General features: G+C 45.8%; 1 protein-coding gene across 1 annotated transcript in view; it reads right to left on the reverse strand.

Moving 5' to 3' along the window:
• Nucleotides 1–15,914, reverse strand: part of fmn2b (formin 2b) — a 39,463-nt gene that overhangs the window by 12,772 nt on the left and 10,777 nt on the right. Inside the window, exons 3-10 of the mRNA XM_057327081.1 lie at nucleotides 15,573–15,623; nucleotides 14,089–14,150; nucleotides 10,602–11,590; nucleotides 10,280–10,421; nucleotides 4,614–4,701; nucleotides 3,817–3,878; nucleotides 374–465; nucleotides 83–290 (exon numbers count right to left, since the gene is read on the reverse strand). Coding sequence (XP_057183064.1) covers nucleotides 83–290; nucleotides 374–465; nucleotides 3,817–3,878; nucleotides 4,614–4,701; nucleotides 10,280–10,421; nucleotides 10,602–11,590; nucleotides 14,089–14,150; nucleotides 15,573–15,623 — 1,694 coding nt within the window. The remainder of the gene's footprint in view (nucleotides 1–82; nucleotides 291–373; nucleotides 466–3,816; nucleotides 3,879–4,613; nucleotides 4,702–10,279; nucleotides 10,422–10,601; nucleotides 11,591–14,088; nucleotides 14,151–15,572; nucleotides 15,624–15,914) is intronic.

Consider the following 15,914-nt stretch of genomic DNA (forward strand, 5'->3'; position numbering starts at 1 on the left):
GTGTGTGTGTGACAGGTGTGTGTGTGACAGGTGTGTGTGTGACAGGTGTGTGTGTGTGTGTGTGTGTGTGTGTGACAGGTGTGTGTGTGTGACAGGTGTGTGTGTGTGTGAGACAGGTGTGTGTGCGACAGGTGTGTGTGCGACAGGTGTGTTCAGGTACCTTGCAGATTCTCTGAAGAATCAGAAGTTTGCGCTGGACAGACGAGATGCATTCAGTGAACGTGGACTGAAAGAGAATACAGAAGACTCGACTGGAGAAATCCGGGATCTGTGAGAGCTGATGGAGAAACCTGCGAGAAACATCAGACAGTATTCACGTCTCATCACGTCTCATCTGCACGGACGCTCTGATGGTATCGCTGGTGTTTCTTACTGTTCGGGTTTGTCCAGAGGTTTGTTTCCCTCTTTATCTTTTGATGATTTGATGTGTTTGCTGATTTTATCCATTTCGTCCTGTTGAGCCCTCTGAAAACACAACACACATTCACACCCCTCACAACACCTCAAGCTAATGAAATGCCTGCTTCATCTGTTTGTGTGTGGAGATGACCTGAACGAATGTGTTCTGGTCAGGGGTTAAACTGGGATGTTATGTGCTGGGGCTCTGTGGGGGATTTTGAGGGGTGCGTACACGAAGCTTATAATCGTATTAATAGGCCGACTGTAAAATATAAGCCCTTTGCTATGAACAATAAAATGCTGATCAAACTCATTCTAGACGCCAGCAGACCACACAGCTGCACGTGATGAGAATACAATCTTTCCTTGTGTCACCATCAAATATCTTCAGTTATTAACGTCCCCAGAATTGTGTGTATTTTCAGTCCTTTTTTGTCAAAACTTCATTCAACATTCACAATGATTGAGATGACCCATTAACTTGTGCATCGCTGCTGCCGCACACACCATGAACAAACCGCTTTATCTGCTTGAATTGGATGAAAAAGACATCGTTTGGAAGTCGAGCCATTCTTCACAAGCAGCTCATTAGGACTTGAAACAACAGAGCGCACGGGACGAGAAGCGGCGCAGCGCGTCATGTCCACAACTCGTAAATAGTCAGTGCTCGGCTGGGCGCTGCAGAAAGGAAACACAAGCGCACACATTCCAAACACAACATATCTCCCTCTGAAGGGCCCTTCGGGAAGGGGACACCATACAAAACGTCACTTAGTCCAAATAAAGAGTAAAGACGTTGTTTTATTGCTCCGTTTGCCAAGTGAATTTTAAACGGACATTTGCGTTTTTCCCTTCAGAGCTTACACATCACGAGCTTTACTCTTCGAAGAGAGTAGGGCATAGTGATGATCACTATGAGTTGGGTTAGGCTGCTACGTTGCACACTAGATCCGTTTGTGGCCTATACACTGACAAAAAAGGTAAATTGTTACTTAAACTTGAGATGTATAGTGGGGCACGACGGAGAGCCGCTCCATAACACCAGAAGAGCATGAGCAAAAAGAGCGAGACGGTCAGTCTATGTGCCGGGGCTCCGCCCCAGACGGCCCCAGCCCAATTTAACCCCTGGTTATAGTTCAGATGTCTTCACAAGCGTCCTCTCCATTTTTCTCTTCTGCGTTTCACTTACAATAAACACAAGCTGCGTATTTGTGTGAACCGCTCTCTATGTTATGAGCGGGTGGATCACGGCTATGAAAGTCATTAGAAAACCCTGATGGGCAGCGTACAGACACATCGTCTCACGAGTTTCCTTCTCCACACACACAACAACTGGGATCACACAAAAGCGTAATATTATAAAACTGTGACAACGACACCAGACACACACGTCCGGACATAAAATATAAGAGACAACGGAGAAAAGACAATGATGCTGTTTCACTTTAATCTGTTGTGTCTCGCTACTGTTTGTGTGAATGAGATCAAAACAATATTATTGTCTGTATGCAAAACGTTTGTAACACACAAAGGACAAAACATTTATGTTGTAAGCATATGGTTATCATGTTAGTATCCCTTCAGTGATGGAGCTTCAGAAGAACGTGAGGGGTCATGACAGAACCGAGATGTTTTGGGAAAATCATTTCTTTGGTTTTATATCAGCATGTATCTCATCAGCAGAGTTTGTGCTCCAGACATGAATCGACCTCAGATCAAGAGATGTGACGAGGAAAACAACAGAGAGCCTAGCAACCAGCTAGCGCACCCTAGCAACCACACAGCGGTACAGTCAGAACAGTTTGATGATGTGTCTGTGTGTAGGTCTGTCACGATTAGGAAATTTGGCGGACGATCAATTGTCTGTTTTAGAGCGTTGACATTTAATACTCATACAGTTTTGATTCAGCTTTGAAACGACCACATTGTTCTGAATATAAAGACTATGTTTTTTTTCTTGGAAATACATCGGAAAATATTGGTTTATCATATATTTAAGGTTTAGGCTTTTACCTGTCAATAATACAACCGCCAAATACTTGTAAATGAAGTAAATTGATCAGAAGTGAAGCCTCCATTGATATGCTATCAGTCACAGACATGCTGGTTTTCACACTGAGATTATCTTGAATCATATTAAACTGTACTGCAGGTTATTTTTATGGTGTATGCTTTAGTTTTTATTGTGTTGTGGTGGTACATTTGACAAGTATTACCATGCTTTAGTAACAATATATACACTAAAATATGCAATGTGCAGATGCACTACAGCTCCCCCTAGTGTCTTCTATAGAGATGTGCAATAATTGCGATGATCTGAAACCATCGCGATGAGACGATTATTTAATAATCGTGACAGCCCTATCTGTGAGCTTTAGTTTAGAAATTTGACGGTAACGGTGAAGAGATTCTCGCTCAAACAGACGGCCGAGCAGAATAAATACCTTCATAAACATCCAATGGACATCAAACAGCACAGAAACGCGCATCCCAGCGCTTGAAGAGCATCAGGAGACTGATCAAAGGCACATAACAGCTTTCTCTTTCACCAGAGAGAGAAACAAACACTTTGGTTTGAAAGAACGGAGAGAGCGGCGACAGACGTGTACAGATCAGGCGTGAATATAAACTCTGGAAAACTTCTCGGCTCCATGAAGCATCCCGAGAAGATCGATCACAGGCGCGAGGCCGCTCTTCACACACTTCAAACGCTGTGATTAGCCGCCCGCCGCCTCCATACGCCCGCGATCTGCATCCCATTTACTGCCAGTTTCAGCGTAAACACGTTCAACATGAAGCAGCTTTCAGAACGCAGGAACCTTTAAACACAAACTCACAGACACGTATCAAAAGACAATCTACACAACCGCGCACACACACACCCATAAAACATTAGAGGAATCATTACAGTAACAGACTCTGTGTGTTTTATTTATCAACACGTCTGGATTCCACCATTAGAGAGAGATTCCCACGAGTTTAAGGTCTGACCGTCACGGCACTAAATGAAAGTTTGGACGGCAATGGAAGAATAAAAATTCCCTCACAGGAGTTCTATCAAGCAAATGTTTATCATAAAAACGGTGTAGAGTCAAACACGACCGCTGGCAGATTTAAAACAAACAAAGTCTCAAAAGGTCCAGCATCTCTCCTGCCATCTAAATCGATGAACCCATTAAAAACGGTCCAGATGGTCTAGAACATCACGGTTTCTCAACACGTCACATGATGATATGAACACGTCTGTAACACAAACCCATCACCTGATGTCACCACTCTGATAACGAACCTTCAAGCCTCGTGTAGATCTGACAACATCAAAATACTTGTTCGAAAGATAAAGGAACGAACGACATGAGAGCCAACATAGTGTGAAACCTCAAACAACATCAACAAAACCCACATGTGCTGACTCACGTTCTCATAGAGCGCCTGTAACGTCTCCAGATCCACCACTGTGTTGTCCAGATTCAGGACCGCTGGAGACAAAGAAACACCGACACGTCACAAACATCATCATCACGTTTCATAATCAATCATCATCGTTCAATAACTGCATCACTTCTGAAATCACATGACTAATAACGGATGCAGATTAATACAGATACTGCAAGTGTGTGCATGTGGAAGGTCAAGAGAGACAGATGTGTCAGATCTCATCCTCCTCATCCAGAGCTCTAAACTACTTTAACACACACACACGCACACGCACACACATCATGAGCGTGTGAGCGTCAGGACGGATGGATTATTACACCTCTTGAGGGATTGAACAGTGCTGAGGGTCTGATGACCTCTGACCTCCGGGGCCATGACCTGTCTGTGCCGCACCACATCACACTTTTAGCAGGATTAAAGGATTAATTCACCCTAACATGAAAACTCTTTCATGGTTTAGATGCACAAACAATAGAATATTCCTTTTATTATTAAAGCGGGTCATTTCCAAACATCATTAGCGTAACGCTGGAACTAATGAGATTCATTTCATGATGTTTTCAGTGAATTTAGTGCCGATGAGTGTTTGCTTTCCGTTTCACAGATGACTTCATGACTCTCACACACCAGCATTCAAACACAACAACTGTCAACAAGGAAAAAACACACACGCGACAGCAACTGATGACCCCGAACACACGATCACTGTAGTCTGAAACTCACAACACAGAGGCGTCACGTCACTCAAACACATGATGATGATGAAATAACCTCACCGTGCTGAATGTCTTTCATGTCGAGATGTAAACTGGACATGAGAATCCCCACAGCCTGAGAACGCTTGGTGTTGAGCAGCTTCACCACCTGAAACACAACACAAACACACACTGATGATGACAGAAAACACACTAATCTGACTGGAAGGGATTGTATTTGGTCACACAGACACTGAAGCGTGAAGAGACCGTCTGACGTTATGATGTCATGTTTGTCACATGTGTTGATTTGTCATACAGTGGCTTGCAAAAGCATTCAACCCCCTTCATTTTATTCACATTTTGTTATGCTGCTGCCTTATCTTAAACTACTTTAAATTATTGTTTTTTTTACATTAATCTACACTCCATGCACAATAATGACAAAACAAAAAACAGATTTTTGACAGCGTTGCAAATTTATTAAAAATATTGATGTTGCTGTGTGTGAATGTCAAGTTGAATGCCGAGTTGTGAAGCCGAAAGCGAACGAATCAAAGTTATTGGCTTGGGGAAAAAAGGAGTCGACTCTGAATCACGCGAACGAGTCGTCTGTCGTTCTCATTTCAGTTCCGGGTCAGATATGCGTCACTCGGTGTAATCCCCCCACATTCCATTTGCGACGACCAATCACAGCAGACTAGACCATCTGACCAATCAGATCAGAGTAGGCTGACAGAAAGGAGGGGCTTAGACGGATGAATCGCCGAACGAATCATTTGAGAGTCAGTCAAGAGGTGAGGTAATAATAACTGACTATTATAAAAAAAGTGTTTTTACACCGTACGTCAACTTGTTGTTGGACGCTCCATAAACCAAAGTAGGACCTTAAAAATCCCAAAATATTTACTCTTTATAGAAACCGTATCTTAGATTAATCATGACACGCAGAAGACTTCTGGAGTGACCTGCACACACCAAACCAGAGGTGAACAACCATCTGTCAATGTTCTCAAGACATCAATACATGGCAAACAGTCTGATCTCATGCACACACACACACGCACGCACGCACGCACGCACGCACACACACAGACACACACACACACACATGCACAGACACACATGCACAGACACACATGCACAGACACACATGCACAGACACACATGCACAGACACACACACGCACACGCACAGACGCACACTAGGGCTGTCACGATTATGAAATTTGATTGACGATTAATTGTCTGATAAATCATTGCGATTGTGGCGATTAATTGTCTGTTTTTGAGCTTTGACATTTAATTCTCATTCATTTTTGATTCAGCGATTGAAACGACCATATTGTTCTGAATACAAGACTGTTTTTTTCTTGGAAATACATCGGAAAAAATTGGGTCATCACATATTTAAGGTTTAGGCTTTTACCTGTCAATAATACAACCACCAAACACTTGTAAATTAAGTAAATTGATCAGGTGTGAATTGAAGCCACCATTAAAATACTATCAGTCATAGAAAAGCTTCTAGTCTGTTTTTTCTCACTTGCAAGACTACAATAAAATTTTACTTGTGTGTTAATGAAATTTTGGTAGTCTGGTTTTCACACTGAGATTTGCGTAAATAATATTAAATTGCGTGCACACACACGTGCACACACGCACACACACACACACACACACACACACACACACACACAAGCGCACACACACGCAGACACAAGCGCACACACACACGCAGACACATACATGCAGACACACACACATGCACAGACACACACACATATACATGCGCGCACATACACACGCACTCACAGACTCACGCACGCACGCACAGACACACGCACGCACGCACAGACACACGCACGCACGCACAGACACACGCACGCACAGACACACGCACGCACAGACACACGCACGCACAGACACACGCACGCACAGACACACGCACGCACAGACACACGCACACACACACATCACACACGCACGCACACACACAACACACGCGCACACACACACATCACGCACGCACACACACACAACACACGCACACACACACGTCACACACGCACGCACACACAACACACGCACACACACACACACACACACACACAGCACACACACACAGCACACACACACAGCACACACACACAGCGCACACACACACACACACACAGCACACACACACAGCACACACACACACATCACGCACGCATGCACACACACACACACACATCACGCACGCACACACACACGCACTGCACAGACACACCACTACGCACGCACATTTGCATACGTGACATCACGCCACTTAGCACGACACACGCACGCACATAACACACGCGCACTGCACGCACAGACAACGCACGCACAGAAAATTCACGCACGCACAGACACAAGCACAGCCAGAACACGCACTGCACGACACACCACGGCAACAGACAACAGCACGTCACAGACTCAGCACTCACAGACTCACTGCACGCACAAGAACACGCAGATACACGCACGAACAGACGACACGCAAACGCACAGACACACGCACGCACAGCCACGCACAGCACAGACACACGCAATGGCGTCTAGAGATTTTGCACAGACACACGAACGCACAAGACAACGCACGCATCATGACACTACGCACGCACCAACACATCGCACAGCACAGACCACACGCGGCACGGCACAGACACACGCCAAGCTTTATTGTGTTGGAGCACAGACAGCAGCGCGCCTGCCACAGACACAGTCGAGCGCACGCACAGACAAACACACAAACAAACACACACACGCACATACACACAAGCACGCACACACACCACACAGCACGCACAGCACAACACACAAGCACGGACGCACAGACAACGACACACACAGCACACAGACGCAGACACACACGCACAGACAAACACACAAGCACACACAAGCACGCACGCACAGACAAACACACGCACACACACAAGCATGCATGCACAGACAAACACACGCACGCACACACAAACACACGCACACACACACAAGCACGCACGCACAGACAAACACACAAACAAACACACACACAAGCACGCACGCACAGACAAACACACGCACACACACACACAAGCACGCACGCAACACACAAGCACGCACAGACAAACACACACACACACAAGCACGCACGCACAGACAAACAAACACACACGCACACACACACGCAACGCACGCACATGACACAACAACACACACGCACACAGACACACGCAGCACGCACAGACAAACACACACGCACACGCACACAAGCACACACGCACAGCACACGTGCACACACACACACAAGCACACACGCACGCACACGTGCACACACACACACACAGCACGCACGCACACGACAACACACACACACACACACACAAGCACAGCACGCACAGACACACGCGACGCACACGACACACGTGACGCACACGACACACACACACGACACGCGCGCACACGACACGCGCGCACACAACACGCGCACACACACGCACGCACGCACACACACACACGCGCACACACGCACAGACACACGCACAGACACACACGCACCGGACACACGACAGCACAGCGCACGCACCACAGACACAGCGCACAGCACAACAAACACGCAAGAACAGCGAGGAACAAACACACGGAGCGATCACGCACAGCACACAGCGCACTGCACGCACAGACACAGAAGACACGCAAGACAGCGCACGCACAGACACCACGACAAGCACACGACACACGCACGCACAGACACAACACACGCAAACAAACACACACACGCACATACACACAAGCACGCACACACACACACAGCACGCACAGACAAACACACAAGCACACGCACAGACACACACACACAAGCACACACACAGCACACACGCACAGACAACACACAAGCACACACAGCACGCACGCACAGACAAACACACGCACACACACAAGCATGCATGCACAGACACACAGACACACGCACGCACAGACACACGCACAGACACACACACTCACAGACACACGCACGCACAGACACACGCACAGACACACGCATGCACAGACACACGCGCATGCAGACACATGCTCACGCACAGACACACGCACGCACAGACTGATCTGCATCAGAAGTTTTGCGGGTAGCGGACTGAAAGCGTCTGACGTCAGAGGAACCAGAACACAATCAAATCACAGTGAGCAGAACCCTGACAAAACCACAGATAACACAGATCTGATCCCTGTACAATACAATGCACAAGAATAAACAGAAAACACAACAGGAAGTGGTTATAGATTCCTGAAAAAGAGACGCAGAAACACAGACGTTCTTCAAGCTGTGAGTAAATGAGAAATGCTTTCTTTAATTAGACCGGAAACTCTGGCAAACAAATGAGCTTAAAGAGACCACTGAGCTTTCTTCTGTTCTTCATTTCAGCGCACGTCTGCGTTCTGTCCACTCACTGCCAAAAACACAACCGCACACACTGGACAGAAGCAGAGCAGTGCAGTATCCTCCCTCCCTCTCTCTCTAATCAACCTTTAAACCTTTTATTTAGGAAAACATGCAAACAATGCTCACTCCAAACCCAATACTAAGTATTTCAGCGCAGGTCAACGACGCCATTACAGGGTGAAACACAACTATTTCCTGGCATGACGACTAAACCAAACAAACATTGCTAATAATATATCAAAGGAATATGTTGCCGAGCAACTCCTGACATGCAGAATTATTGCAATCATTATTCTGAGTTAATGTTCAAAACATGAAGAGCAAACAAACAAAAAGAGCACAAGTTCTTCTGTTAAACAGGAGATGCTCCGTGAGACTAATCACCTCCAGACCCTTCATACATGATGAGACGAGTCATCCGAGGCCTTCCACATTACCATTTCAATCACAAAACCTTTAAACACCAGAAAAACAATCTAATTCCTTTGGGATGAAAAGATCCAGACTTTTCTCCCTTTTTATTAAGAAAAGCTGAAAACCTGCAGTGCGGTGACGCTGTGAGGACGACACGTCTCCATCAGACTTCACAAACAAAGAAGCCGCAGACGCCAAACACCTCAAAACTGCCCGAGCCAAACATTCCATCCCAGAAGCCCCTCTAAAATCATAAAACCACCAGACAACAGTGCTGCTGCACACAATACAATACTGGACAAGTTATAAATATGCAAATATAAGTGAGGTTCACCTCACTTCTGTTCTCAGATCAGTGTGAAATAAACAGTGACCACACATTTACACACAAACAACGTGTCAAGGCACACACACACCTGCGCACACACACGCGCCTGCACACACACACACGCGCCTGCACACACACACGCCTGCACACACGCCTGCCTGCACACACACACACGCGCACACACACACGCCTGCACACACGCCTGCCGCGCGCACACGCGCACACACACGCGCACACACACACGCACACACACACGCGCGCACACACGCGCGCACACACACCTGCGCACACACACGCGCCTGCACACACACGCGCACACACACACACGCGCGCACACACACGCCTGCACACACGCCTGCCTGCACACACACACACACACACACACGCGCGCACACACACACACACGCGCACACACACACCCCCACACACGCCCGCCCGCACACACACACACACACACGCGCGCACACACACGCCTGCACACACGCCTGCCGCACACACACGCGCACACACACACGCGCGCACACACACACACACGCATGTGCTTAGTTGCTCTGCTCACCTGTTTGGTCTTTGACCTGCTGATGGTGTCTGACAGAGGTTTCTTCTTTTCTTTAACTGCTGTTTTGGAGAACAGATTGACAAATTCCTCAAAGTCCACAGACGGCTCATCGACCTTCTCCCAAATAAGAGAACTCAATTCCCTGCAGAGAATAAAACACTATTAGAGAAGACTAAGGAATAATATCTCCCATCTGATGTACATCTAACAGAAGCTGGTTTTCCATGTCATGAGAGATTTATCATTGGACTTTATTGACTGATTCTGAAGTGAAGAGGTTCAGTAAATCCTGCAATCAAAAACAGAAGAAAGACTGCAGTACTTTTTGGTGTGCAGCTGTATGCGGGTCCAGTAGAGCGGTTTCATGGGTCTCGGAGGTTCTACGACACTTTTGCGAGGCGGTTTCTCCTGCGCTGCTCCCAGTGCAAACAGCCCCAGTGGCAGAGGAGGAGGCAAAGATCCCAAACCAAACTGACCACAAGCTCCCGGGGCCAGAGACGGCAGACCAGGAGGAGGAGGAGGAGGAGGAGGGGGAGGAGGTGCTGGTCCAGCAGCAGAGAGAGAGGTAGGTGCGGACAGACCGGGAAGAGGAGGTGGAGGAGGAGGTAATGAAGTGCCTGGGAGTGGAGGAGGTGGAGGAGGTGCACTCATTCCTGGAAGAGGTGGAGGAGGTGGAACAGTCCCTGTTGGGAGAGGAGGTAGAGGAGGCGGAAATGAAGTGCCTGGGAGTGGAGGAGGTGGAGGAGGTGGAACAGTCCCTGTTGGGAGAGGAGGTGGAGGAGGCGCATATGAAGTGCCTGGGAGTGGAGGAGGTGCACTCGTTCCTGGAAGAGGTGGGGGAGGAGGAGTCATTGCTGGGAGAGGAGGAGGTGGTGGTGGAGGAGGAGCAGTCATTGCTGGGGGAGGAGGAGGTGGTGGAGGAGATGGCAGTAAAGTGCCCTGTTGCTGCTGGCATACACACACAAACATTTGAGCTGATTGTGACTCTAGTGAGTCCGCTTGACTCTGGCCGGGCTCCTCAGAAGGCACTTTAAACCCGAAGCTCTCCTCCACAGGAGACGTCTGCACCGATTTCACCTCCAGCACCAGGAGCGCCAAGTTTTCCGTCTGTAGATCCACATGGCAGACGTCTGGAAGGAGCCCTTCCTCACCGCCGCACTCCTGATCCTGTGTGATGACCTCCCGCTCCGGCGGCTGCTGGCTCTCCAGCTCAGCGATTTTACAGCGCAGATCTTCAATCGTCTGCTCCAACTGCTCGATCACACACACGTGCTCCTGCTTCAGATGCACCGTCTTCAGCACCGACTCCTCCTGCACACACACAGGGAGACACACACAGAGAGAGACAGACTTTTGTCTTTTTAAAGACCTTCAACATTATAAAGGTCGAAAAAGAAAACATGTACAATTATCCATTTACATGAATAAAAATAAATATGACATTTGTACATGTCAGAGAGAGAGAGAGAGAGGGAATGAGTCAGACACACAGAGAGTGAGACAGATGGGGAAACAGAACAACAGGAGGCAGATACAGATATAAATCTGGTTTTCTTCGAATGAATGTCATGAAGTCTGAGCCGTTCTAGTCGCTCAAACAAACAGCGAGACAACACAACACTCCGAGAGTCAGTAAAGGGACAGCCTACAGGACCTCAGAGGGAGCAGACAGATTTCTAATAGACACATGTATATGTGAATGAAGCATATCGCTGCTGTCCTTCTGAAACCTCGTATCTCCATATTTTGTGATTTATATTTTTTGCCATACCTCTGGGTTTGTCAAATATCTAACCAAAAAAAAGTGCTGGTCACCTTTGACAAGGCAGTATTTAATCATTTAAGAAGCACTGTTTTTCCTTTTCCCGTAAAACAGTGAACTTGGACATGTGAGGGTTTGGAAGGACAGCTGCGATTTGTTACCAAACGTGTATAAAAGGTCAGAGCTATTTCTACGGTTTCAATTAAACCACAAGAGATGCTTTTTAACACATTCTCCAATCACACAAATGTCAAAGAAACCGAGATGATGATGATGATGTAGAAAAGGTCATGTGAGGTTTCAGTGCAGTCAAGGCTCTCTGGGACAAACAAACACTAGTGTCCACTTGCTCTCTATAATGTTCTAGTGTTGTGCTGCCCTCTGCTGGACACACTGAAGTACTACACTGATGCTTATTTACACCTCATGACTTCATGTCACACACATCATTCAGTGATCACTCAAGAAAACACCAGGACGAGAATTATTTCAACAATGCGCACCAGAGGAACATGGCAAACATACGATGAACAGACATCTGAAGCAATGATGTATGTTAGATGAATCGCGATTATAATAATCAATGTGTTTGTAACTAGACACAGTGCTGAAAAAACATTTAAAAAGAGAAAAACATCATTAGATTAGAACAGTGTTTCCCAACCCTGGACCTCAGGGCACACCTTCCAGAATGTTTTAGATCTCTCACTATATAAAACACCTGATTCAACTCATCAATATAGGGAGAGAACGAAAACATTCTGGAAGGTGTGCCCCGAGGACCAGGGTTGGGAAACACTGGATGAGACGACGGTGTAATCTGAAACACAATCTTTTGATTGATGATGTTGTAAGTGTTTCGTGGCAGATCAGTGTGTTGACACCACAAACATCACAGATTTGACTCCCAGAGAACACACATACCCGTGAGAGATGTCAAGAATGAATGCTGTGTAGGTGACGCTGAATAAAAGCATGTGCTGAATGCATAAATGTAAATGTACAGTATGTTTTCTTTATTCATACAGAAAAAAAACACACACGACCCTGCCTGTGAAATGCAGCTGAAGTCATTTTTTGTGATTTACTGTTTTCTACATGAAATCATCCTACACGATGTAAAGAACATTCCTTAAAAATATGACCTTGATGTCTTTAATATCCATGTACAGATTGAAATCACAATCAAAGTAATGGTTGACTTCACAGACATGTGGGATGTTTCTTTTTTTAAAGTCCCATTGAATTTTAAAATGACAAGCCTATTTTTTCATGAAATATTGCAGCGTTTATTGTGAATAGTTTATCAATGTCGGTCATTGGCAGTGTCTGAAATAGCCCCCTATACCCTAATACAGTGCACTATTTGAGGGGACATCCATTTTTAGTGGTGTCCTAATTCATAGTGGACATTATTGAGTGCACTCCTTCAATCCCATGATGCATCATAATAACAAGTGTACAACCGATGTACACTTACGGCTAGCTGCTAGTCATCTATCGTGATGCTCGCGCTGACAGAATTCCCACGTCTCGGCAGAAGATGGCGCAGAGCCTTTCCAGTGCACCGAGTGTCCGAATTTACTCACTCGTTTTCACCCGCTCCTTTAAGTGGACTATATTAGTGAACATAACTATAGGGAATAGTGAATGAGGGTATAGTGGGCAATTTCGGACACAGCCATTCTCTTTTTAAAAATCGTGTGGCCTCATAATCTTTAGTTAAAATCTGAAAATGCACTTCCTTCCTGTAATGACTATCCATCTTAAATGACCTATGTTAGACGGCTTGGGCGGAGCATCTGTTAACTCCTCCCCTTCTGCTGTCAGTCTGCTGCCAGTTCCATTTCAAAATGCAACGGCCGTTTTTATACATCCAATCAAATCGCAGAGAAAGGCGACAGCCACACCCACTACTTCTCATCAGAAATTCCTTTTCACTCGGAAATGCGTTAAAAAATTACGGAAGTAAAAACGATCGCAACTTCCGGTTCACAGGGACTTTAAAATGTGAATGATTTAATATCTAAGATCAAGAGAGACGCACCTGAATTTGCCGGATTTCTTCATCCTTTAGTTTCGTTAAGTCTAAGATGACGGCCTGATGCTCTGAAACACAAACACACACACACACATTAAATAATCTGCTTGATCTTCACCTGTCTGATACAACTAAACAAGTCATCTACATTCTGAAATTTTTATCTGACCCGAGTCCACATGAGCAGAGTGAATAACAGCAAAAGTCAACAAAAACTATGAAATAACACAAATGTGTGAATTATGACCAGAAACGGTTACGTCAAAACACATTAAAGGGGTGATATGACACGGCTAAAAGGAATATTATGGTTTGTTTTAGATGTAATGTAATGTGTCTACAGGATTTAAGGTTGATAAACGCTGTATTCTCCACACACCGTGCATGTTTGTATCTCCTCTTTGCTCCGCCTCTCAGATGTTTAACAAAGCTCATGGCTCTGAAAAGCGAGGTGTGCTGTGATTGGCCAGTTCACCAGTGTGTAGTGATTGGTGGAATACTGCAAGCGTGTGAGGGAAATGTAACGCCTCTGACCATATTTGGAACATCAGGTTCCTCTTCAATTGTACTGTCAGGTACACCCACCTTACTTGCGTCTACATTTGGGCGGTCTCAGTCAAATCAGACCACCAACTGATGTAGATTTGTGGGGGTGTGGCTACACGAGGTGTTTCAGGCAGGTCTGGGTGAGCATTCGCTTTTACATAGAATGACTCTTTTGTTCCCACACTTTCATTTCTGCAGTTTTACACGTCTAATACACGCATGAGCGACTTATAACACACCAAAGACACAGAACAACACGTGTTCACGCCATATGACCCCTTTAAGATCTCCAGCTGTGTGTGTGGATCACAGATGTCATCATGAATGATTTGATGGTATTGTAGAAGATCACTGCTGTCCTCTTTAACTCTCACATTCATGGCACACCATCAGTCCACTTTTTCAAAACCACCCACGCACGCACACACGCGCACACATGGGTTATAGTAACCCAACTTGCAGTGGTACATTAATCGCGTGTGCGCAGAAATCATTCCCTGCGTTCCATTCTGAAGTGATCATCACTATGCCCTACTCTCTTCGGAGAGTAAAGCTCTTGATGTGTAAGCTCTGAAGGGAAAAACGCAAATGTCTGTTTAAAATTCACTTGGCAAACGGAGCAATAAAACAACGTCTTTACTCTTTATTTGGACTAAGTGATGTTTTGTATGGTGTCCCCTTCCCGAAGGGCCCTTCGGAGGGAGTTCTGTTTGGAACACCCCTCAAAATCCCTCAAAGAGCAAGTCCCAATTTAACCCCTGCGCACACACACACACACGCGCACACAATGCCTCAAAGGATGATGGGTAAGAGTCATTCTTCACTTTAATATCCAATCACTGATGTTGTTTATTGAGTGGATGATGAAGACATGATGATGTAAACAGAGAGAGAGAGATGAGAGATTGATAAATGACACATGAGTGGTGATTTGAGTTACTCACCCTCTTCTTCCTCTACTGTCAATGCAGAAAGCAAAGAAAACAATGGAGTTTAGACACTCAGAGCCCCGAACAACACAAACTCACACAGATCCTGCGCTGAATGTCAAACACTCTCGCTCTCTCTCACTCTCGCTTGCGAGTACTATATATAAAATACTATATATAAAATATAGTACATGTAAGTAAACCAATGAAATATGGAAATAAAATCCATATAAAAGTATGTTTCAGGCAGAAACATGAGAATGTAATAAAGTCAAGAGTGTAGATGTGCATTGATTGTAGCAGATGAAGGCAGTAGTTTCTCTCTCTCTCTCTCTCTCTCTCTCTCTCTCTCTCTCT

Source organism: Triplophysa rosa, unplaced genomic scaffold (genome assembly GCF_024868665.1).
Source record: "Triplophysa rosa unplaced genomic scaffold, Trosa_1v2 scaffold170_ERROPOS77850, whole genome shotgun sequence".
Taxonomy (NCBI): Eukaryota; Metazoa; Chordata; class Actinopteri; order Cypriniformes; family Nemacheilidae; genus Triplophysa; species Triplophysa rosa.